The 26,878-nt window shown below is 33.0% G+C and overlaps 1 protein-coding gene across 1 annotated transcript in view; it reads left to right on the top strand.

The window, feature by feature from the left end:
* The window catches only part of NCAM2 (neural cell adhesion molecule 2), a 210,242-nt gene that overhangs the window by 160,172 nt on the left and 23,192 nt on the right, over positions 1-26,878 (top strand). Inside the window, exon 15 of the mRNA XM_040621667.1 lies at positions 8,875-9,055. Within this exon, the coding sequence (XP_040477601.1) occupies positions 8,875-9,055 (181 nt within the window). The remainder of the gene's footprint in view (positions 1-8,874; positions 9,056-26,878) is intronic.

Raw genomic sequence — 26,878 nt, 5'->3', positions numbered from 1 at the left:
ATGATGAGTTATAAAAATACATCTAATATGTTTTCTATGAATATAATTTGTACCTAAAACTAAAAGTGATGTTTGACTTATCCTTTTTTAAGAGTTGTATATTGGAAATAATACCAGTGCTATGTTGAGTTCAACCAGAATCATTTATTTCAACTGATGATAGCAGCTATTTATTTCCTATTGTAGCTTTTCTTCATATACTAACGACTTTTATTAATATAGCATTATATTTTAAGAATGTATGACTTTTTCAGCTATAAAATCAGGCATCCAAAATATTTTTCTTTATGTCCTTTCATTCTTAGCATGTTGGCTTTTGACTTCATACAGATTATCTTGTGTTGTAAGATGGTGGATTCACATCCACATTCAGAATATGAAGAAAGTAGAACAAAAGGGGAATAGGTTGTTCAAGCTGAATTTGTCTTTCTTTTCCAGCAATACAGTACATATTTTCTAAAAACCCTACCAAGAATAATTAAAATTGTGTCCCATTAGACAAAAATATTTCTCAAGACTGTCACTAAATGAAAAGTGGTTAGTTGGGTGTTGGGTCAACTAAACAATAGGGTCTGGGGTCTGCTGCAAATTGTTGAAAGAATTATCTTTATCATCACAACAGTTGTCTCAGTCCTCTTGGGCTACCATAATAAAATACCATAGTTGGATGGCTTAAACAACAGATTTGTTGTCTCGGAGTCTGGAGGTTGGAATTCCCATCAAGGTGCCAGCGGGTTTCCTTTCTTCTGAAGCCTCCCACTTTGTCTTGCAGATGACTGCCTTCTTGCTGTCATGACTTTTTTCTTTTTAATATGTTTATTTTTTTAATTCAGTTAACATATAATGTATTATTGCTTCAGTGATTCATCAGAGGTAGAGGTGAGTGACTCTTCAGTCTTATATAACGCCCAGTGCTCATCACATCACATGCCCTCCTTAATTCTGTCACCCAGTTACCCCCTCCCCCACCCCCTCCACTCCAGCAGCCCTCAGTTTGTCTCCTATGATTAAGAGTCATGACTTTTTGTCTGTACACATACATCACTGATCTCTCTCCATCTTATAAAAATAAATCATATCGGATTAGAGCTCTACCCAGATGACCTCCTTAAAGCCACATCTCCTAATAAAGTCACCTGGGGGTTTAGGGATTTAACATATGAATCTGGGGTGGGAACACAATTCAGTCCATAACAATGGTTATCAGACATGACTCCTCTGTATCTGAAAGGACCCACTATTGGCATTTTGAGTAGCATAATAGTGAGCAATCCAGAAATCTGCCCCCTATTACAGATGTCTAGCATCCCTGCCCTCACTCACTATATAGTCAGTTGTTTCCCTGGTCATTATTGAAGCCAAAAACATTCCCTAGAGTAGCACTGCATCTGTTTAGAGCCAATTAGGTTCACAAAATGGGGGGGGGGGGTGGCATTTTAGATATTTGAAGGGAAATTATATATATTATAATTATTTATTTATTTTATAATTTTATTATTATCTATTTTTATTATGTATTATTTTAATTAATAATATAAATCATTTGAAATGCTGACTAAATTTATTTTGATTTCTTTAACAGGAATTAGAATTAATGTCTTATGAGAAGTTTTGTGTGAAACATATATGGATACAAAGAAGTTTAAGTGTTAACTATAATAAGATTAGAAAACTTGGAGTAATTCAAATTTCCATTAAGATGATGAAAATATTTTAATTTTTATATATAGTTGATATGGTTTAGTCTTAGATTAAAATTTGAACAAAGTTTTATTTTCAGTAATTTGTATCTTCCATTTTTTCCTTTCTCTGCCCACCCCCGCCCCCCACCAAACTAATAGTAGTGGAGCCCTATTTTTGCCTACTCAACATCTGCGTTTCTCCTACCACTAAAAGAAAGTTTTAGTCCCTTCTCAATTCCATCTTATTTCTGTCTTGCCATACCCCTCCTTTTCATTTCCAATCCCCAGCCCTTTCTAACTTGAAAAAGTGGTAGGGGATTTGTTTTTAAATAGCATAATGAAAATAATTGGTTACATAATTAAAACATAGCTACAATTGACTGATAATCAATTGCTGTGTTACTGCTCTCAGACTTAATAGCATTTTAGGATGGAACACAGTTTTAGTAGCAGAATTTTAGGCTTCTATGGCAAGATTTATAAAAGCAATACCTCTCCACCCTTTGTACTTCAAGGAAGGCATTTCTCACACTTAGACACTGTAAATATAAATATAAACCATTAATCAAACATAAAGTGAAGGGGAGTGGCAGACACAGTTACGGAATGAATATGTCATTGGTATAAAAGACACAGCATAAGGAATATAGTCGATAATATTGTAATAGAGGTGATGTATCTGGACAGAGGGTGCTACACTTGCAGTGAGCACAGCATAATGTATACACTTGTTGAATCACTATGTTGTACACCTGAAACTAATGTAACATTGTGTCTCAACTATACTAAAAAAATAAAGTGATACTTTTTAACACTTTTTAATGGCAAACTGAAACTTACAGAATGTGGGTGATTTTGTGGGCATGGGGAACAGATAACAAAACATAAGACTTTTTTTTTTTTTAATTTATTTATTTGACAGAGAGCGAGGGAGCACAAGTAGGGGGAGCAGCAGGCAGAGGGAGAGGGAGAGGGAGAAGCAGGCTCCTCAGGGAGCCTGATCCTGGGCTAGATCCCAGGACCCTGGGATCGTTACATGAGCCCAAGTCAGACAGTTAAAGACTGAGCCACCCAGGTGCCCTAATACGTAAGACTTTATAATCTAAACAGTTTTGCAGCAGTAAGGGTTGAATTGAAATCTGCCTCTGAAGATTATACTGACCCCTCAACTCTCCCATCTCACTTCATTTGGCTAGCTCTGCGTGTCCAAAGTACAGCCATTCTGACCCACGTTATCTTGACCATATCAATTTTGGTATGCCTCCTGCTTCAGCACATTAAAAGAATCTCCATATTTCTATTCTTTTTTCTTTCCCTTCCTTCTCTGCCCCCTTCATCCTATAAACATCATGCTCTACACGTCTAATAGGAAATTCTATGATTCAATGTAAGTTCTATTAATGTGGTCAAACAAGAGCAGATCTTGGGAAGGAATAATTTTCTTCACATTTTCTTTCTCAACAGATTACTTCTTCACATTTAAAAATTTGCATTTTAAGATTTGGCGGCTAGATATTTATGGTAGTCTTTACGTTGATATTTGCACTTATATTGAAATAGTAACTATTTCAAAAAGGTTTTTAATCATCTGTTCTTTTTGTATGATTCCAAGCCACTCCATTTATTAGTTGCTCAAACTGCATGAATTCCACGGTGGAGTAAAGTACAATTGAATAACTAGAAAAATTATTTAGCCATGTGCAATGCATTTTTAAATTGTATAACCTCTATGAAAGAGAAATAGGGGATGCCTGTGTTCCCTCTCTCACTGGCTGTCTCTGTCTCTCTGTCAAATAAATGAATAAAATCTTTAAAAAGAAAAAAAGAAATAGGGGAATTCAGTAAGTTAGAAACATCATAAAGATTTTAAACTTGAATGCATCTTTGACCCTATCTTTCAACTCTCCACGTGCATGGGACGATATGTTTTACAACCTAGGAAAAACAGAACTGAGATAATATTTTCCCTATGTGAGTGTTGATTGCTGGCAGATATTGAATCTAAGTATTAAACCTGCATTTCACCAGGATGAGGAAAGACAAATTATATCCTAATATTGAGATGTGTAACTTAATGTAGATCAGGAAACACATATAGAGCACATGACTTGGTTCAGTTACACATTAAGAAGACAGAATTTATGAGAACAGAACTAGAGTAGTAAAAGAATTAGATGTCTCTGTGGATTCTTTGTGAAAATTAATGTCTCTGACAATAAGTCAGTAGGATTAAACCATGTATTTGAAGAATAAAGGCAAGCTTATGAATTTCATAATGTATACGGAATAATGAAAGAAATTATTTTATGTACAGAATATTTTACATCTACTTTGTGTTGTGGAGTCAGTGTAACTCCATATAATTTAATAAATAGCTTCTGACATGCTTCCATGAGTTTTTCACTGTTTTCTCCCTAATTTGATGATAGCTATGGGATCATAACTATCACTTAGTGTTGGCACATTAAATAAGTTTCCTGAGCTAAGAAGGACTAAAGAAAATTAGTTGCTTAAAATCAATTGTGAAGACGGTACTTTAGGGACTAGCAACAGTGTTCTAGCATACGTTTCTGAGTCTTAATTGACCTTCTTAAGCTCTTTGGAGTCTGGAAGGCTGTATCCCAATGGCCAAAGGAAAAGAAAAGATAATGTTAAAAGGGTCTTAAAATAGTACATATGTAAAACTGAGTTCTTGTTATTAACTTATTTTCTAATTACTTATTAATAATAATAACTTATTTTCTAACTTATATTTAGGTGTGTACATTGAAATTAATTTAAAGCCATCAGTAGAAGCTTTGAAGCATTTTCAAATAATAACTATGAACATTAAAGACCCAAGCTTTCTGATAATTTTTCTTTGCACTAGTGAAGTAGATGAGTTTTATTCATTCTGGTATTGATATCTTCAAAAAGACTATTTTTTGTCTGAATGAATAAATACATCAAAGAATCAATGAATAAATGGGTCTGTGTTGAGCAATTATATGTAATTCTATAATTAGATTAATAAATCTCAGAAATAATGAACACAAGAGAAAAAATAGTTATACTGGGTGAATTTTTGTGGGTTGTGAGAACACAGAAGGTGATGGAAAGGAAAAATTAGATTTTAGTTTTCCCTGATGAGATATGTGAATGATGGAGGCCAGGGATAGATTAAGTAGGGTCCAGTTTACAGAATTTTACCAAGCCTCAGGATGTGGAACAAAGGCCATCTGAATCAGTTATGGTAATAGAAAAAAAGAAATCAGAATTTGAGTCAACTCTACTTCAGTTAAAAAGAAATAAATTAGAATTTGAAAATTTACTAAAATCCTCCAAATCTTACATCTTTTGAAATCACAATGGAGTGTATGTGTGCACATGTGCACGTGAACGCATGTGTGTGTGTGTGTGTGTGTGTGTGTGTGTGTGTCTGTGATTGCTAAATCACCTCTCTTATAATCAGAGTAATAAATGGAGCTGTAGAGAATTCTGGGGCCTTTTGTAAAGGTCATACAAGTAGTGAATAGCTGAACCATGCTACCAGGAGATCTAGGACCAGAAACCACCTTACATGGAAACACAAAATCTTAAAACATAACACAGGGGAATCACAAGAACCTTAAAATTCATCTAGTTAGTACAGGCTCACCTCCTCTATTGTCCTCTGTTGATTCTGTTTTCATGTAAGATGATGTTGACCCCCATATTCCCTGAGACTTCCAGAAGGATTAGTGAATGGCTTCTTATTATAAATAAAAGCAGTCAGGGAGTCATCCACAAATAAGAAAACCAACACCCCTTCATCTCTTCTCAGCTCTCCTCCCTATACAGATGATAGCAAATATTTCCCCATATGCTGATATTATGATTTTAAAATAACTGTTAAATAGAGCTCTTAACTGTCATTTGGCCCTGCTATCTATTTTCTGAGAAAAAGGATTGCTTAAGAGAAGCTATATCAAAGCAAAATGACCATTTTTCTTTTAGTAGCTGCCCTTCAACATTTAATTGGCTTATTAATAATAGCCCTATTCAGCAAATCATCTCATTAAGTTACCTAGGGGAACATTTTGCAACTAGATTATCTTAAATCGTTCCCTAGGCATTTAAATTCTGTAAATTAGGCACTCTACAGATGTATAATTGAGATTTTGATACCTAGGGGAGTATTTGGTAACACCCACTTTAATTTTTTTTCCTATTCCCTAGGAATAGCAATTAGGGGATTAAAAAGCCTCCTTGTCTAATGTTGAATGGAAAATGAAATTGACTTAAATAGGGGGAAATATTAGAACTCCCTTTGGTTTCTTATGCCATCAGTCCAACTATCTAAAATGATGGAGGGGCTTTTAATTTATCATGCTAAGAGCTTCAACAATTAAGAGTTAAATGATGGGTAATTCAGAAGAGACTATCTGCATGTCTTGTGCTGGTCAGGAAGTTTCACTCAAATGCTCATTTCCCAGAAATAGTATTTTTGGAGGATTATGTGAAGGACAAGAAGTCTCTCTATCACTCTGAAGAATAAATTTTATCCTGGGATAATCCAGATCTCAGCTGTTGGCTCATTTTCTGGCTCTTTCAACCATGTCTCCACTCAGATCCAAAGCAAAACTCAGCTTTGGATTTTCACCAAGATATTCATTCTCACCAAGCACTTCATAGTTACTTGAGAATTGTGGAATTATTGGGATAAAAGGAAGGCCATAGGAGCAATTGTTTACTGCTTTGTGTACCCCTTGTCCTAATCCCTAACATTTCAATTTTCCTGCTTCTCACCCCTTCCTTCCTGTAGATGCATATGTGTATACGCAGTATAGAATATATATCAGATATTTATGTTATATAGATTTTATTGTGTCTATATATGTGTATATATATTGTATCTATATATGTGTGTGTAGACACAATAAAATCTACATACACACACACATATACACATATACATGTAATATATCACCTAAGATTATTTTTGAATAAATATTTTTAAGTTTTATTTTTTGGTTAATACCGCTAGTGTTTTTACAATTACTGAAAACAATAAGCCTATAGTGTGTATCTTTCTACCTCCCAGTGTTTGTGCATCTTTCTGAGGGTTTTCAATCATTGTGCTTACTTTTGGATCTAAACCTTTGTGAAAGAATCACACTTTTTCATTAACTAAGTTAGGACAAATGAAGAATGGCACTGGAGTTTATTATTTCCAATAAGGGTGACATCACTTCCCTAGAGGAGGCTTTCTGAGGTCCTGGACTCTATTAAGTTTCCCTGTTTCATGCCCCCAGAGCATTGTTGGTTTTTCAAAAAGCTCATGTCTTTCTTCCTGGCTGGTGTAAACTCCAGGATGAGCGTACATGTACTGTTCACTATTGTGTTCAGAGTTCTAGAACAGCCTCTCTACACAATAAAGGTGGAATGAATAATTGATGGATGAATTGATGAAGAAGGAAAGTGTTGGGAAAATCACAGCTATTTGGTACAGCTGTTCCAAGCATTTCAAAAGCACGCTTAACTTCCGTTCTTAGACTTACTAGTCATTTAGTGATGTAGGCAAGTTGTAAGCATTCAATGGCCTCTTCAGTACACCTCATAATACCTTAAATAGTTCTAGACAACAATTTATAAACTTAAATCATTTATAAATTTCAAAAAACAAAGGAAATGTCTTCTGTTTATATGATAACTTTAAGGGCTTTTACAAAACCCATGGCTTCATAGCATTAAAGATGCTAATATCTTTAGTTTTAGATGAAATATCAAAATAGGCTAACCGATGCCTTCGTAATAAAAGTTCTATGTAACCAAAAATAATTAAGTAGGGAAATAGAGTAATAATATGGTATCAAAATAATAATGTCTTCTTGTCTACTTTTAATGGACACTTCATGTTTGTAGTACCATCAATTTAATGCAATCATGCGTTTAACTTCCACAGTTTAATTTCAGAGAATAAATCCTCAATTTTCACCGTAAATGCTGAAAACATTGTTATGCTTTATAGTCAAAGAAACATAATAAAATATTGGCTCAACATAAAGTAATCCCGGGCTGAGCTCTGAGGTTAAAAAGGATTGATCTGTCTGTCTATCTGTCTATCTATCTATCTATAGCCAGGCTCTAATTTACTTATAATTATATCTCTGAGAAATTGAGATTTGCAATTGCCGTGATAATTTATTAAATACATCATTCCAGAAAAATGTTATTTTATTTTCATATAGTTATTATGGAAATAGGTTCTCCTTAATAATAGCTGTCATTTGTTAAGTGCTTATGATTCCTAAGGCCCCGGACTACCCAAAGTACTTGGTTTTCCTCATTGCTCTCTCATGAAAGCTGACAGATACAGCTGTTACTATCATTTCTGTAATAGAGATGAGAGAAATGAGGCGAAGAGGTTAAGGAACTTACCAGTCTTTAGATGGTTAAGATGGCACAGCCAAATGTTCACATTGTTTAGGATAGTTTAAGTCATTAAATTGTACAAATTTATTTTTTTCTGTGTTAATTGTAATCGTAGTGTATTTTTCAAATAAAGGGTAATTCAAATATGCGATCTAAAGCATTTATTTTAGAAAGAGAATCAGGATTTAAGTGTAGATGTTCAAGGATAGCGTAACATTTTATTTTCTGATGCTAATAAGATTTTTAACAGGTAATATTTTTTCTTATATGTTGTTTTATTATGAGTCTAAAACATCAGAGTAATAAAATACTAGTGGTAATTTAAATCTGTAAGAAATATCCAGCTTCTATTTGCAAGACACTTTATCTCCCCTTCCCCCCTCCCAAACCTTAAACAATAGCCTCTGGCAATTATGTTAATGGATATACTAAGCTTTCTCCGTAAATTATGTTTCCTTTTTTCTGTCCGCATGACTATTAATAATCAAAAAATGGCCAAACAGCAAAATGATATCTGTGAAATAAAAATAAAATCTTAATGAAGGTGAATTATCAGCCACTGAATTATCAAAAATTATGAAATCATTCTTTGGCTAAAATTAAAAAAACATTGCATTTTTTATAGAAAATTCTTAGAAATGACTTCATTGATAAAGCAACTTTCTTTATCCCTGTAGATGATAAAATATCCTTTTTTGAAATTAATAAAACCACCTTTTCTACCTGAAGATAAATTACATTTTTTAAAAATCACAACTTCAGTGCATTTACAAAATATATTTGTTTATTGCCTCTACAGAAAGATAAAGAAGATCAGTGGCTAGAGAAAAAAGTGCAGGGAAATAAAGACCACATTATTTTGGAGCATCTACAGTGGACGATGGGGTATGAAGTTCAAATTACAGCTGCCAATAGATTGGGATATTCAGAACCGACAGTCTATGAGTTCAGCATGCCACCAAAGCCGAACATTATTAAAGGTAAGCAAAACTATATACTTTCTTAGGCTGGAGATAAATGTGATATCATCTTTTTATAAGTGCTCTGGATTTTTTCTTAATATTGAAAACATAATTTTGTAGAAGGAAGTGTAAATTCTGGGTTTATCATGATTACTGTGACATGTTTTACTCAAGATTTCTCAAATTGTTCTTGCCATGGGGTATCAGTTAACTTGTAAACACACTCTGGCAACTTTGGTGGTTGAAGTGATTCAGAGAGAATGAACAGAGGGTGGGGATAGAAGGTAAGAGTGAAGTGTCAAAAATCAACATGAAAAATTTCTGTCGAGACCAGAAAATCTTTCGCAAAGAAGACCTCTCTACCAAACACGGGGAGGCTGGTCCTTCACTTTTGGAAAAATGCATTAAAAAATAATGATGAGGCCATCCATGACTGATCAAGCCAGTTGATTTTGGAAAGATAGAATCAATCATTTGGTGAGGCAGAAACAACCACAGATGTAGACCAGAAGAAATTATAACTAGGGTTTCAAGGAGGCTCGCAATGTAGCAGGATACTCAACGTCGGTATTCATAGCACACTGGTGAATTCTACCTTTATTAAGTAACACTGCTTGCATCATTATATGCTAGTGATACTATCAAAGTCCACAGGAGGGATATTAAAATTTTTTTCAGATACATGCTGTAGAGGTAGAGATGCAAGAATTTGTCCTGATTCATAGTCATATTTACCTCTGTGAGCTGTCACATGGGTCATATTTTAACATCTCTCATTCCTTTAAATATAACACGTAACATTTACTGGTAAATTTTATACATACATGTATGGATATATGTAATCTACATATATTCCTCATATGTATATATGTAGAGATGAGAGCAGCGTATTCATAAGCATGGCTTATTGAAGTCATAGTAGAGTGTCGGTGTTGTTACAGAACATTGTTGAGACTGGGAAAAAATAAAGTTGTTAGTTCAGTCATGCTGTTTAACCCTCTTGTAACTTCAAATTGATACTAATCTCATTATTATGAGTTTGTGATATCGTACATCTTTTTTTCCAAGTTGAAATCATCTTTATACAGTTAATCTATTAAAAAATAATTACTATTGGTTCTGTGGTTTAAAAGGAATTGATGTTTGGCTTTGTATTGCTAATATTAATAAGTGCTTCCGATTATAATGTGAAATTAGGAAGTTGGGAGCATCTAGAACTAAAATGGATATGTTGTAATGGAATTTTTAAAAATTTACGAAGTACTTTTGCATTTATTGTCTCATTATCTCATTTATATATCTCTGAATCTGCCTTGAAGAAGGAAGAGTTATACTCATTTTCAGATATAAATTTGGAAGGTTAAGGGATCTGTTCAAGGTCAGAGCTACTTTAGTCATACGACAAATCCAATACCCTTATAAGGTGATACACCTAAGAATAGTGGTTGAATATACTATCAAGTTCATTGCCTCTGTGAGTTTGAAACATCAGTAACTATCTCTACAATTATAACGTTTTATGTTTGTAGTAATTATCCTCTATGCAGATACCAGCAACATGGTATAAATATGATTTAAATCTGAGTCAGAATCTTCAAAGGAATTTTGCAACAGTGTACTCCATTTTCCTAAATTTAGCTCATGTGTTTGGAGGAAATAATTAGTTTTATCAAGATAAAAACTAATATCGTATGAAGTTGGAAGACAGCATTTTAATAACATTTTATAGGTAACAAACAAATTTTGAAAAAAATAGACTTTAGGCATGTTCCTTTATGTTATACTTCCAGAGTCCCTGCTATTTTTATTAAAAAAATCATTGTTAAGGGGTGCCTGGGTGGCTCAGTTGTTTGAGCGGCTGCCTTCGGCTCAGGTCATGATCCCAGCCTCCTGGGATCGAGCCCCCCATCGGGCCTCCGCTCACTGGGGAGCCTGCTTCTCCCTCTGCTGTTCCTCCTGCTTGTGCTCGCTTTCTCTCTCTAATAAATAAATAAAATCTTAAATAAGTAAATAAGAATATATGTATATACATATATACATACATGTACATACATACATATATACACACACACATACAATACAGGCACAGAAACACCTAAGATATATTGTGATACATTTACTCTAAAAACATATTTTGTTTGAATTACACAATCAGATTGTGGGCAGTACCTAGAAGACAAGTAGAAAGTATTATGGTTTATAGTTTCAGCTTTGCTCTTCTTACTTAATTTCTCTGGCTATGCATTTCCTTATCTCTAAGCTAGTTTCTTCTGGTTCTGTTGTATTAAGATTCATTCATTTGTTCCAGATATTTATTGGGGTCTTGCTTTGTGAGAAGGACAGTGATGAGTACAGAGGAATGACCTGTGAAAAGTACAGAACTGGCCGTTGCCATCAGAGACTTTACAATCTAGCAGGGAAAGTAGACATAAAACCTAGCTTAGAATAACCATCAAATAATTACAACTAAGAGATATGCTGGTGCTGTATGCTGAAGGGGTTTGGCAGTTGTATGTAATCTGTGAGAGAGTGGGGGTTAGGGAAGGGTTCCCTTAGAAAGTGCCTTTCCGAAAGAAACTTACAGGAAATGAGCCTTCCAGGGAAAGTGGCATATATAGAAGATGCCTCTGAGAGAGAGAGAGAAAAAAAAAGAATTGATCTTCTTAAGAACTAAATGAAACATGGCTGCAGAGAACCTGGAGATATGTGATCAAAAACAAGGATAAAGAGGGATCTGCGACCCAGATAATCCAGGGTCTTCTGAAAATTACATAAACACTCTTAAAAGAGGTCCTAGAGGCAATAAGAAATCATTTGAAGCAGGGACATTATATGAATAGATAGGCATTACAGATGGATTAATCTTGCTCATACGGGTAAAAGGAAGAGATGGATGAATAGGAACACATGAAAAAAAGTGATAGCAGTAGAAAAAAGAAAACCATGAATAAATTCTGGACACAGTGTAGATGTAGGTTAACCTTACATGTGTCACAGATTGAATTCAGTTGCTACTGATGACTTTTGAGTTTCTTGCTTGGATAGTTGGAACACTGTTGGCATCGTCTCTCAGGATGAAGAATTTGAGGAGCCCGTTTTGGAGAATAGGATCAAACATAAGATTGGCTTGGTGATTCTTAAGTTTGAAATATCAAGTAGTGGTTATATGTGTGCGTGTTAAGATGAGAAGACAGTCATAGATTGGAAACATACACTATGATGTTAACATTAACAGGTGAATGGTATCAGAAGCCTGGGTGAGGATAAAATTACACAATGAGTAATGCCTATGTTCTGTGAAAAGGAGTCAACGTCTGAAATACTCATGGATGTCTCCCTGGTACTTAGAAGGGTGATTGGCACAGCATAGATGTTCAAGGAGTACTTCTTGGGTAACTGAGTAGGGGAGGAAGAACTGAGTCCCAAGGAACTAAGATATTATACAGAAAGAGGAAACCACAGCAGCACTCCCCACCCCATGAGACGAAGGTGTTGTAGAGTTCCTGGAACAACCGAAGACTCTCATATCTTGGAAGTTAAGAGAGAGGCATCTTTCAAGAAGAAAAGCTATAAATCGCATTTGGCCACTTTAGATGCTGCTGAGAGGTCAACGGAACTCAATCGAAAGAGATGTGAAGTGTCCTTCATACATACAATTTTGCTGAAGTGGCTGAGAGAGAAATTAGGTAGGAGTGGGCTGAGGAATTTATGTGAGGTGAGGAGGTTTAGACTCTATGTTTATTTAATGCTTTTAAGAAGGTTTGCTATGAAGGTGAGCAGAGTTTTAAAAAAAAAAGTATCAGAAGGCCTTTTAGGATGAAAAAAGGTGGAGCGTGTTTCACAGCTGATGAAGGGGATCATGCAGTCAGGAAGCCAGAAAAAGCTGTCGGAGAAGGTAGGGAAAAGAATTCCTCCCCTCTAAACTGCGCCGCTGATGCAAAGCGATAGCAGCTTCATGGTAAAGGGGAAAGAAGAAGAAAAGATTAATTTATCTATAAAAATGTCACAAAATAATGTCTAATTAACAGTAGCCATGGACTCAAATCCTGAATCCACTGGCTGCTAAACCCTCCTGGAAAGCCACATTAAAGACATGCCTTTATAGTTTAAGAGCTGTTCGGTTTCTCTCTGGAAGGTTTCTTGGGGCAATTTTAAAGGCTGTGACAGGTGCTGGTGAATTTGGGAGACTTTACGCCCACAATATCCTATAGAGTTAAAATTATGTATTGGTAAAATAAGGAAAATAATCTGCATATGCCTTCATCAAAATTATTCTTGTATGATTTCTTATTCCATCTCAAAGTAAATACTATAAATTCAAACTCGTATCTGAAATAAGTTATCTATAATAAACTAGCAGACCTTAAGTCTTTTTTTCCTGTTTTAGAAGATGTGAACTTTACAAGTCAATTTAGTTTTAATTCATTTTTGGTATCCTGCATTGTAAACTGTCTAAATAAGTTTATAGCCTTTGGAATTTGAAAAGTCATTGCTTATGTGCATTCAATATATTTAACCCTTTGTAAGCAATAGGCTAAATATAGAGTACATGTATTTGTTGGACTGAAGAACTATTTTTTTAACAAAAAAATTCATATACATTCATATATAATATATTACACTGACAATAATGGCTTTTCAATGTATGTATATTAGTGGATACCACACTTCTCTGTAGTTTATTATTCTAATTTAAAAAGTACTTTGTGATGAATAATATTTTCTCATTTCTAGTTATTAAACATGTGTTTACTTTGAAAGATGTGTTTCTTGTTTTACGTAGAACTAAAATACAAAATCATAATCCTATTCTCTTTTGGAATAATCATACAGCATAATGCCATCTCATTTTATTTATAAACAATGAGAATATTGAATAGTTAGGACAAATTAATTCTTATGAAATGATTACAAATCTATGGAACAAGAGTGTGATAAAATGACATTTATGGACTTGTTTTGTAATCTCTATAGCTAAAAATACTACTTCCGTGGATTGAATCATAAGCTAATGTTTTAGAAATCCTTGATGATAAATAATTTTATTTTGAAAAACATTTCCCACCATTTTTTTTTTTTTTGGTTTATGGCAGGTTTAATAATGTTTGTTTTAACCAAAAAAAAAGGACCTTTTTTTTCTCTTAGTAATTGTTTCCTTTTTCTGCTTTCATTATTTGAATTGAAAACATGTCTAATTTTAATATTATCAATATAATTTGCTCACAAAAAATTCCATTAATACTTTGTTAAGATCTGATGATAAAACAATTCTACCATCTGAATTCAAGCATGGAATACATCTATAAGAGTTCCTCAAATTTAAGAAGCTAAGAAAGAAATTATATAAACCGCCACCACTAAATATGTTGTTAAAAATTTTTAGATTTTTTATTTTTGTATCTTCATGGTCATTTTGATTATACTTCTAGTGAACTGTAGAGTAAAATTATTTTGACAGCACTCCGTCTAGTTCCAAACAATACTAGTATACCCTTACAGTTCTGAATAACCCAACATGAACAAGAAACAATATATTCAATTTGCATGGCAAATACTAAAATGTCTTCCTAAAGTTAAATTTATGATCTGTTCAGAATATGAATAAGAGAAATTCTAAAACAACAGTGAAACTGAAGTTCAGTTAATAGGAAAGAACTTCATTTTAACTATCTGGAAATCCCAGTCAAAGCTAAATGTTAATACTACACCCAAAGCAATATTTCTTTGAATTTAACACATAATGAAAAAGTAAACCTATTTTTTCATGATCTTTTGTTCTCGAAGTTATTTTTAAAGAGGTACGATGACATATGTCTAGACTTTGCCTTTGGTTGGTTGGGTCAGGTCTCCTTACTTCTATTCTTATTGGCAAATTTTCATTGTGTGAATATGTAATTCTCACTGATGTTTCTTGGTAGTTTATTCACTATTGAAAATATAACTACTTTTATTAAGTATTTCTTCTAAGATATGATGGCAACGGAAAGTACTATCCGAAAACATTGCAGAATATGATGAGCTCATATTTACAGTAGCAATGTGAAGTTACCAGTAGCACAGTGAAAGAAGGCAGGTGCCTTCTCACTTATAAGTTGTATCTTCATTTGAGAATAATTAAGATGCTTACATTTAAAGAATCGATGACAGAACTACTGTCTGATTTATGTGAAATAAACATTATTAGTATTGAATATCAATATTGAGGCTCAGCTATGATTTTAATACATGTGATAACTATTTAGAAATGTTCTATACAGATTTTAGCCATTCTATGTCTTGTATCAAAGTAATTTTTTGTAGGTAATTTGTAATGGCTTTGTGTAAATCTTGCATTAATTATTTTCTCTTTTTTTTCTTTCCTACTGTCACTTTTTTCTTTTTCTTTACTTTCATGTTTGTAACCCTACTCTATTCTTCCTTAATTATTTTATTCTTATTCTATTTTCAAAAACGATTTCCGTCACGCAGATAAATGCTGTGAAGCGAATAAAGGCGAAAATGGAAGCCAGTCATGGCAGCTGAATGCTGCTGGGTTTTCTTTCATTATAGCCATAAGTTTGTCTTGGATGTTTTAATGTTGTTGTTACATGATATTTCTTTTTATGCCCTGCAAATTTACAAGGCTAATCTGAAATTATGAAAAAAAATTTTCTTTGTCCAACTAATCATGCATGTATCTTCACCCATGAACAATTAGCCTATTTTCCCTTCCCCAATTTGTCAACCTTTAAAGTAGATAATTTGTCAGAAAATCACTGAAAGAAAGAGAACCAGGATTGTTTCTTCCAGGACACAGTTCACTGCATAATTTGCTTCATTCTAAAGTTTCCTTTAATTTCTGAAGTTGACCTTGTTAAATATCATGTCACTTTTACTTGGAACGTAAGCATTTGCTGCATCTGATCTTCTTTCATTTGATTATTTTGCAAATATAATTCAATATCCATGACCATACATTGTATAATTAGTAATTTTATTATGTAGAATTGTGAATCTTTAAATTGGTTTTAATTGTTACTCTTTTAAATGTAAATTTCTAACTTTATGGACGTTTATAAAATTTCATAGCATTTACCATTTATATAAAACGTAAACCCTATAACTTTTATTATACTAGATGTGTATCCCTATTGTGCTGCCTATTTTCCTCTTACTAACCTAAAATGTCATAAGGAATAATAGTGAAAGAATTTCTTCTTTTAAATTTGAACACCAATTTTAAAATATCCATTTTTCATTTACTGAAAATATCTCTCTGCAATTGTCCCAAAGTAAATAATTAATTAAGTTTGAATGTGTTTAAAAAATTGCACCCTGTTCACTGGATATGGACTGTGCTGTGAGCTGACATCAGCTACTGTTAGCTACTTCTTGTGAGAAGATGAAATTGAGATGAGAAGGAGGTGTTACTACATTCTGTTTTTCAGAGGAGGCTGGATTTGAGGGAGTATCATGAGTAATGATTTCAGTTTTGACATTTTCATTCGTTGTAAAATGAGAAAAGTGTTCTGTGCTTTTCACTCCCAACCACACTCTAGCAAATGATTCTTACTACTCATTCAGGACAATTAGAAAGCAATCAGGTTTACATATATCACTAGAGTGACCATACTTATATGATAAATCAAATTATTGGGCGCTAGGCTTTAAGAGTCACTCATCAGAAACTATTTATTTTGCTGCATGAAAGTATTCTCTTACTCTTAAAAAAAAAAAAAAGCTACAGGATCCTATTATGCAAGATCTAATGCTGGACTTCTCTTTAGTAATCTGTCTTCTTTATCTTTTCTAAACTCTGCTGTGCCCTGCTCTCCTTCTTTGTTCTGACCTAGCAACGGACCTTTAGAATGCAGAAGTAACCCATCCACAGATTAAACACACTTCTACTTCCTTCCCCTTTCCTCTCCTGAGAAAGGGATTTCCAGACTTATGCAATATGGAAATCTAACCTGCTTATGCAGAATGTTGTTTTTAAAATCACCATAGCAAGGGCGTCTGGGTGGCTCAGTTGGTTAAGCATCTCCCTTCGGCTCAGGTTATGATCCTGGGGTCTTGGGATTGAGCCCCACATCAGGCAACGTGTTCAGTGGGGAGTCTGCTTCTTCTTCTCACCCCCCACTTGTGCTGTCTCTCTCTCTCAAAGAAAGAAATAAAACAAAACAAAATAAAATAAAGTCACCATAGCCAATTTTTTTAAATTAAAGAACTAATTATAAGTGCATATTATGTTCCAGGATATCTGTATTTGGAGAAGATATGTAGACGTGTTGGTTACTAATATGTAGAAAGTGCTGGGAAAGAAAAGAGTTCCAATAACTCTTCCAGGAACAATTTTTCCTGTTCACTATAACCTGAACTGGATCTTTCCAATAAGAAAAATGTTTCCACAAGACTCGTGTAGAAATTATTTTGACATAGTATATGATAGCAAAATACTTTTGTGGAGAACATGGAATATGTATTTCATCCGATAACATAGTTGACTTTTTTAAATTTGATATTCTATGACTCCATGCCACCAACAGTGATATGAAGAATACTCAAAGTCAGGTTTACATGGTACCTAAAGCGATATTTTGACACTTGAGAAAATAATCTAAAATTAAAATTTGATCATCTCACAGAATTATTTACATTTAATAAATTCTTCATTAAGTTTTTATAAACATCTAAGTACAGATCAAGTTTTTAATCCTGAAATTAATAAGCAATCTATCACTTGACGAAATACTTATGCTTAGAAGAATGGTTATTTTGCAGTTCTGAGAAATGCATAAATTCTTGAAAATAGAACGTTAGAATCTTAAAATACAGGTTCTGTGCTTTGGTTTATTTCTACAAGAGAGAGGAAAGCACAAAACTCTGAACAGTACAGCTATAACATTTCAATAAATGAGACCTTAGAGATTATAAATTACCTTCTCAGATTTAAAAAAATCTTAATAATATGTAAGTGTTGCTAAATTATCTTTATTTTCTGAGTTTTAGTTTTGTAATTGCAACCATGTAATCTGACAGTGCTTTGTAGTCTAATATCCATCTATAGGTCTGAACGAATGTGATTGTTGGTAAGCAAAACATAAAAATGCAACTTATTTTAAGTCTCTCCCTCATATCATCCAATGAGTTTTTTCATCCAGTAGATTCTTAAATAAAATCCTGTGTCTGAAATGTATAAAATATGAACTTGTGTGTTAAGGTGAGTTTCATGTTCGTCATTACATGTAATGTGTCTGTGTCTACTGATATGTGTATCATATCTCCAAATGTTAAATCATTCCAGAATTTGTTTTGAACGTGGTCTACCCGTGATTAAGTTAGGCTGATTTGCTTGTGGATGATTGCTGCATCTGTATGTGGAGACCAGGATTAATTTTTTGTATGAACATGGATATCTCCTTTTTTTCTCCTCCCCGCTTTTGCCTGGTCTGTCTTCTTTTCTCCTTTTATTATTTAGTCTTAGTGGTTTCTTACTCCAAACCAAACTCCATAATTATTCGTCAGATCACTATAAGGCTCACCGATATCATGTGCCAGATGTGCCAACAGACTATGCCTTGGAGGTAGCAGTAAATTCTTTTCTAGGAAACTTTTTCTTGTATAGAAGAATCATACGTCAATTGCCATTTTTCATCCTCTCTCCTCATATTAGTCATTGGGAATAAGTACATTTTATAAATGCTACACTCATCCTATTTTCAAAAACATGACACAAACGAACATAAATGCATTCCTTTGTGGTTGACATGGACAAAATTAAAATGGCTTATGGCTTATTTTTTTTTAATTTATTTCCCTTTTTTCCTAGCTTACAGTATTTTAAGTGTTTCAAAAAATTATTAGACATTGGATTAACAGTTTATGCATATAATTTCAGTTGGACATATAAAATGAATACATGCACAAATAATTTAATTGCAATAGTTTTTACTGTTTAAATATACAGAAGGTTTTTTTAAAATTAAGAATTCAAAATACAAGCATGTACAGTAGTTCATAGGCTATACAATTTGGGTCAGTTTGGAAGCCATTACAATTTAACTCAAATATTTTCCATATAAGAATGGCCACTTATCATATTTAATTTAAAACTGAAATAAGGACAATTATATAGTAGTTTCAACTTTGTACAGTTGGATTTGTGATTATTCAGTTATATTCAACAAAATAGAGTGTGCAAGAGGTAATTAATCTTTTTTGGGTCAGGATGAACTCTTACATATCTGAAAAGTATCATATTTATTAATATGGTTTACCTACCCTAGGAATGGAAAAATAAATTTTAAAATTACGAATTATTTTAGTGATTTAAGATAGATATTTATATGACCAATACAATCATTAAGTATGTTTGGGTCTAGTTTTCAAGAATAATTAGTTCTTGTTACCTATAACAATACTTTAAGCTTGAAGTAATTAAGAAATCTCTCTAGTCATGTAAAATTATCTGAAAATTTCCCCCTCTTTGTTTTTGATTATGATATTAGCAGCATTAAGAGCTTTAAATAGTGTGTTACAATACTACCTAAATTAAATGTTATTTATAATTTTCTTTAGCCCTTATGTATTATAATTTTACTTATTGAATAAAGATATAAGATAATGAAGGTCATATCTAAATGTGTCATTTTATGTATCTTATTATGGCTCAGATCTGTGAGGCATAATGTAATATCCTTTAAATAACCTTTGAATAGTTACAAATTAAGTAGGTTTTCTCTCATTTTGGTTTCCTTCCTTCCTTTCTTTCCTCTCTCCCTCCCTCCTTTCTTCCTCCCTTCCTCCCTCTCTCTTTCCCTTCTTTCCTTCCTTCCTTCCTTCTTTCCTTCCTTTNTCCTTCCTTCCTTCCCTCCCTCCCTCCTTCCTTCCTTCCTTCCTTCCTTCCTTCCTTCCTTCCTTCCTTCCTTCCTTCCAATTCATTCTTTGTAATATTCTCCCTCCCTCCCTCTCTCTTACATTCCCTTTTATTTCTCCTCTTTGTCTCTCTTGCCCTGTTGTTCTCTCTCTCTCTCTCTCCACCCCCTCCATGTTTCCTTCCCTCCCCCTCAGTTTCTGTCCATGAATAAACAGGGTTTATTTTTTTCTACTCCTTTTCCATTAATCACTGGTAAATCTCAAAGTATTAGCATTTGTGCTATGGATATATGTCATAAAACCTTCAGAAAGACTAATGCATTGAATGGGTAGCTCAAATTTGCATATTTCAAATTATTGGAGATACAAATATTCTACAACTAGCCCTTGAAAATATTTCAATGTGAACTGAAATTGGTAAAAATTCCACTTCCAAACCAGCTGATTATGTCATAAAAAATAAAGAGAATTATTTAATCACTATTAATACTTGATAGTTTATCTTAGAATTCAGAAGGTCTCACCACAGTAAATTTTAGGACCTAGCTAAAGAAAAAAAAAAATCTTTCTAACATCCCATTAACCTGATCTCTTCTGTATTACCATCTACATTGGTAGAGTTAACATTTAGAATTAACATTTTTTTAACTTTTGCATATAAAGCAGTAGTATCATCTCTTTTAATTTATTGTACTTAAAAACTTGATGAAATACCTAAAGTTGTAATAGTATATTAAGCAACATCTCAATTTTTATCTAAGGCAAAAAAAATTCAGTAACCTTAAATCTAATTTAATTGTCTTGAAATAAGACAGAGATAGGGATGTAATAACCAATGTTGGGTTTTCCAAATACCTTTGGTTTTATTACCTTATGTAAGATGAACCAGATAAAGATTTTCTGGTAGTAAACCATTTTTCTTCTATGGCTATTAATTAATTTCAAAGCCTAAATTGAAAGCATTAAAACAGATGAGGAAAACACGTGTGTTCAAGAGTTCTCTTATATATCTGTGCTGATCTAAACTGCAACGGGTGTCCTTATGGCTTTGTTGGTAGACTGTTATTTTACCTAATTTTTAAAGATAGGTTGATTCAAGTAGAAACAAATTTCATTTTAAGTGTGAACTAACTGAATGTATATTTAGGTATGAAGTTTCTTAATTTGTGTATGTTCAAGTTAAATTAAGTTATTCTATATCATTCCATTTTAACTAATAAAAATATAAAGTTACACATTTACAAGCATTGCATAATATTAAGAGATAGCACCTTTTTCTTAATTATATCACATTTATTTTTATTCTGTATGTGTACTAAATGGGCACTATGAAATAAATCTCATAGTTAATCTTTTTTTTTAATGCAAGCAGTTACAAATTACTGTTTTAAGTAACCTTCATGATTCATGAGCTTCCTTAAGAATATTTTTATCTCACATCTTACACTGATTTTATGTATAACACTTGTGTTTTAAAGTGACTATTTCTGATCATTTTAATTGCCTTTGTTTTCATCATAGCTTATTTTCTTGAAAAAAAAAATGTATGTTATAAATGTATTGTCTTCAGTATCATCTCTTATTTAAAACCCCCAACATAATATCCAGCACTATGTGTAATCCTATGCATGTGTTTCATAGTATATTAAATGTCATTTTATTTTCTGTACCTCTGTGTCTTCATTGTTGTAATAAAGAAAACTGAGGAAAAGCTTTGTTATATGTGTTTTCTTTATTACTGGTACAAATCTTTTCTGTCCTTGTTGTGTGTTTTCATTCCTAACTTGATCAAATCCGATATCGCAGTGTAATAAACATATAGTCATTGAGTGACTTCTATTTTGAGACAAATAATACATCATCAGTAGACTCAGATTGCAAAACTAATTTAGAAACACTGCTAAATACCGTTTCTTTCATAGTAAACTAGTTACAGAGTCGTCTTAGAAACTTCAATGACTAGTAGGAGATCAAAATAATCAGATACTATCTTAATAAAATACAAGACTATAGTTAATAATTTTAATAATGCAAGCATTGTTAGGTAGTTTCCTTTGCTAGCAAAAGCTTATAAAGGCAGAAGTAAATGCTTAAAGAGATTTTTCAAATCTCTTTGGTTAATGTAGTACTATAGTTCAGTTTAAGCACCATGAGAATAAAGTTGTAGAAAATTCCTAAGGTTCTCTGCTCATCTACAGCCAAGGTATGAAACAAAAATGGCTTTGGTTCTATTTCTTAATGTGTACTGTGTCACATGCTGTGTGGAACATTTCATCCACTTCTCATAAAGTCCCTCTGAAGTAAATATCATTTCTCCCATATTTGAGAGGAGAATAATGAGGCCTAAAGAAGTTGGATAATTTACGTAGAGTCACAATTAGCATCCAGGTCCAGCGCGCTTAATAAAATATATTTCTCTTTTTGTTTTAGTACTAGACCTGGGTTCAAACAATACGTCTTTAATATGGACATTATTCAGTTAGTTTTTATAAAGTAAAAAATTGCTGGCTTAGATATGAATACATATTTCTCTTATATAAATGCAGTCAAGTGCTGCATTGCCAGATAAAAATGAAATAGTATAGAAATTACAAAGGAGAAAAAGTTCATTTTCAAGATTTGCATTATTTTAAGGCACACTTAATCATTCTTATTCCACAACAGCCCACCCTCAAATGTATATCTTTATATATATATATATACATATAGATATGTGTGTATATATATATATATATATATCTCCCCGATTAGAACATATTTGTATACGTTTCAAAATGAAAATTTTAATGTAATATCTGTATTTTGTTAAAATTTTTATACTTCTTTCAATTGATTCAACAGTTATAGAAGTTTTGTACATTGGGAGAGAAAGAAAGTTATGTTTTCTTTGTTGTTCTTGTTTTTGTTTTTCCTGAAACCCCTTGACAATGAGATGGCATCAAATGGGAAGTATCTGGGAATTGTTGGACATTTTTATAGTGACCGTCACCGTAACTTTATATTACTCGATTAGCTTTTCATTACTTTATCATTTGGGGTCACTGGGAAAAAGCTAAAGAGATTTGAGGAAATTTAGTCTAATATCCTAATCAATACTATTATCTTATTATGTCAGCAAACTGAGGATCAGAGAAGCCCAATGACTAGTCATTGACTCAGTATTCCTATCTTTGTTTTATCAAATTACACTGAATCACAGATGGCATAACTCAATCCCTAGTCCATAACTTATATGGTCCTGTGTCTTTGACCTAGTTCCTTTGATTTCTTCTTGATTGCCTCATGAAAAATCAATGTGGCTCAGGAAAGGCCATGTATAACCAACCACAGTTCCTTCAATCATGGTAGTTCATGGTACTTCAACAATTCAGCTTGTTACCTTTTTCACTTAAACTCCTACCCAGAGCTGCTTTCCCATGATCAATGTAATACACTCACACTCAGTCCACAACCCTAAAAGGATATCAAATTAAATGTAATCACTCTATGATTTGTACACATTTTCTGAAAACTATAAAATGACTTTTTTACATTGTTCATAGACATAGGTCATTTTCTAGTAATATGAAGTAATATTTTTACATACTATCTAATAAAAACTAAACTAGATGGTTTCATATCAGCATCTGTCCTTTTCATTTTAAGAAATCAATAAATGGCTTCAAATCAGAATTTGCATAGTGGCTATCTGCTTCCTTCTCTACTGATTTCTCATTTATTATTATAAAGAGAAATAATTAAAATATTTTAAAATTCATATTATAATAAATATAAGCTATTTTTTTCCTGCTCAGATAAGGTTAACAAAAGTAAAAATCAGCTCTTCAAACTAGCATTTCTGCTTTGATGAAGGCATGAACAACAACTTCCAATTTGCTCTTGTTTCTATATAATTTCACAAAGGCTAAACTGGATATGTATGTTACGTGGAAGGTTAAATGCAAAACTCTCTGATGTTCTTGAAAAATGATAAGAAAAATATTCTGCTTCGCAGTTTATGGGTGAAAAACAGAAAAAATATGGTGGGGGTTTTTATATACTAGCCTGAGACTTACTGTGCCATCAAATTGTCAGTCATGAAGGAAAGTTAGTTTCAGGGAATAGAAATATTTCTCTGCACCAGGGTCTGGTCTGGTTCATTGGTGGGTCCCATCACACCAAAACAGGAAGCTACAAATGTTTCAGACTTTCCTGTGTGTCAGTCATCGTGTACCATGTCATTTTTTTTAATTATTAAAGAACGTTAAAGATTATTTATTAAATTTATAGACATTCCCAGTCAATCTAGGCAAGTTAGCCATTTCTTGGAAGATTTTAAAGATATGATTCTGTATTTTTTTTCATTCTTAGATAGACTTTACTTTCTAGAGAAGTTTCAGGTTCACGCCAAAATTGAGAGGAATGTACAGAGTTCCCATATACTGCCTGCCCCAATACATGTATGGCTTCCCCCATTATCAACATGGAGAGTGGTACATTTGTTACAAGTGACAACCAACTGACACCATTGACATCATTTTTACCCAGAGTCCAAAGTTTGTGTTAGGATTTATTCTTGATGTTGTACATTATATGGGTTTTGATAAATGCATAATGAAATATACCCACCATTAAAGTATTTTACAAAGTAGTTTTACTGCCCTAAAAATCCTCTGTGTTCTGCCTATTTATCCCTCCTTCTCTCTTAACTCCTGGCAACCACTAATCTTTTTTACAGTCTCTACAGCTTTTCCTTCTCCATCATGTCATATGATTGGAATCATACAGTACATAGCTTTTTCACATTGGCTTCTTTCACTTAGTAACGTGCTTTGAAGTTTCGTTCATGTTTTTTCATGATGTGATGGCTCATTTCTTTTTAGCATTGAATAATATTCCATTGTCTGCATGTACCACAGTTTATCCATTCACCCAGGGTAGGGTATCTTAGATGTATTTTTAAATATATTGAAAATCTGCACTTCTATTTTAAGAGTTGAAGTATACTATACAAGATATTATTTAGATGCACTATGTAATAATATAAATTATAAGTGGTCTTATGTGTTTAGATGTTTAATTTTAAAAATGTAACTGGGTTTTTTTTATATAACCCAAATGAAGAAATTGAAGTCTCTAAGACCCAATATAGAGAGTGTCTAAAACTGGAAATTTTTCAAAACCTAATGTTATAAATTCCTTGGAAAATAATACCATCCATATATTTTTTCATATGTTTTCATTTATTGTCATATATTTATAAAATTCAAAGGTATGTATATTTAATAATTTCTTAATAGATTAAACAGTTTGGAATTTCAATTATAAAATATTAATTGTAATTTCATCCTTTATGGGTGAGATTCATTTTTGTAACATAGTCTTTAAGAAAACAGGTATTTTTTTATAATCATTTTTTATTATGTTATGTTAGTCACCATACAGTATAAGAAAAAAGGTATTTTCGGGGCACCTGGGTGTTACAGTCGGTAGAGCATTCAACTCTTGATTTTGTTCCAGGTCCTGATCTCGGGGTCTTGAGATCGGGCCCCATGCGGGGCTCTGCACTCAGCAGGGAGTCTGCTGGTCCCCCCCCCCCCTGCTCCCTCCCATGTGCATTCTCTCTTTCTCAAATAAATAAATAAACAAAATCTTTTTAAAAAAAGAAAAGAAAAAGAAAGGTATTTGGTATTTGTGCCAAGAATTCCATTTTCTACATATGGAACAGCCTTTTAATATTAACAGAAAAAATGAATTTGGCCAGTTAATGGTTAAACCAAGGAACTAAAATTTAAATTATTCAGTTTTTAACACTGGCTAATGTTTGTTTTGGTCACATTCATTCTAATCCAAGATTTTTTTCTATAAGCTAGTAAAAACCTTCATTATCTTATGAGAAATACCTAAATCACCTTCACCAAAGAAAACTGAATACATAGGATTTAAACTGCATATGGAGAAAGTATAGAGTTAGTGAGACAAGAATAAATTTCAAAAGTAGCAGTTGGAATAAATATGACATATAAAATATTTTATATCTCTTTCACTTTTTTTGGGAATGGTCAATGGCTTCCATTCAAGCCCACTTAGCAATTTGAAATGTCCGTGTAGTTAAGAGCATAGGGTATTCCATTATGTAAGGACTTCAGATATTTTACAATCTCTCATGGTTTATTGTTGCACCAGATTTGTGACAACACTTACAAATATTCATTTCTAAAGTTTTCAGTTATTTGAAACATTTATCAAAAAAGCGTATCTATTAGTGTTTACCCCACTATTTTTTTCAAAATTAGCACATCTTATTCCTTTAATACCTTTTCTTATGTTAAATATATTATTTTAACTTTTTCTGAGAATGTGACAGGTTTCCATTAACACTCCCATAGAAGAATAATTTTATATTTTGGAGTGTTCATTTTTACGGGAATTATTCTCAAAAGATAAACTCTAAAACCTTAAGGGGAATTGTGTAGATTAAGAAAAGGGGGGGTAACTGGGTAACTCAGTCAGGTAAGCATCTGCCTTCGGCTCAGGTCATGATCCCAAGGTCCTGGGATCCAGCCCCACATTGGGCTCCCTGCTCAGCGGGGAGTCTGCTTCTCCCTCTCTCTCTGCCTGCTGCTCTGCCTGCTTGTGCTCTGTCGCTATCAAATGAAGAAATAAAATCTTAAAAAAAAAAAGTGTGATGGTGATGAGCCACTTGCAATGTCATTCCATTTAAAAGTATACAGAATAATTATACATAATTGTAAATGTATATTATGTAAATGATAACATTATTTTCTCTTATACAGTGTCTATTTTTTAAATATATTAGTGGACACTACTTATCTAATGTTGATTCAATCCCTAATCACATGTTCTAGGCTGAGTCAACTATTTCCTCGCTGCTTCAGACCAAGCAGAGATTGACAAGCCTGGGTGCATTATGGAAACGGGCATGCAATAGGAGAGAGGGAAGCCTGGACAGACATTCCAAGCCATAGCCCAGGCCTCCACTAGTTC

Source organism: Ursus maritimus, unplaced genomic scaffold (assembly GCF_017311325.1).
Source record: "Ursus maritimus isolate PB19 unplaced genomic scaffold, ASM1731132v1 scaffold_4, whole genome shotgun sequence".
Lineage (NCBI taxonomy): Eukaryota > Metazoa > Chordata > Mammalia > Carnivora > Ursidae > Ursus > Ursus maritimus.
Note: the sequence above shows the minus strand (reverse complement) of the source record. Positions and strands in the feature narration are given on the sequence as shown.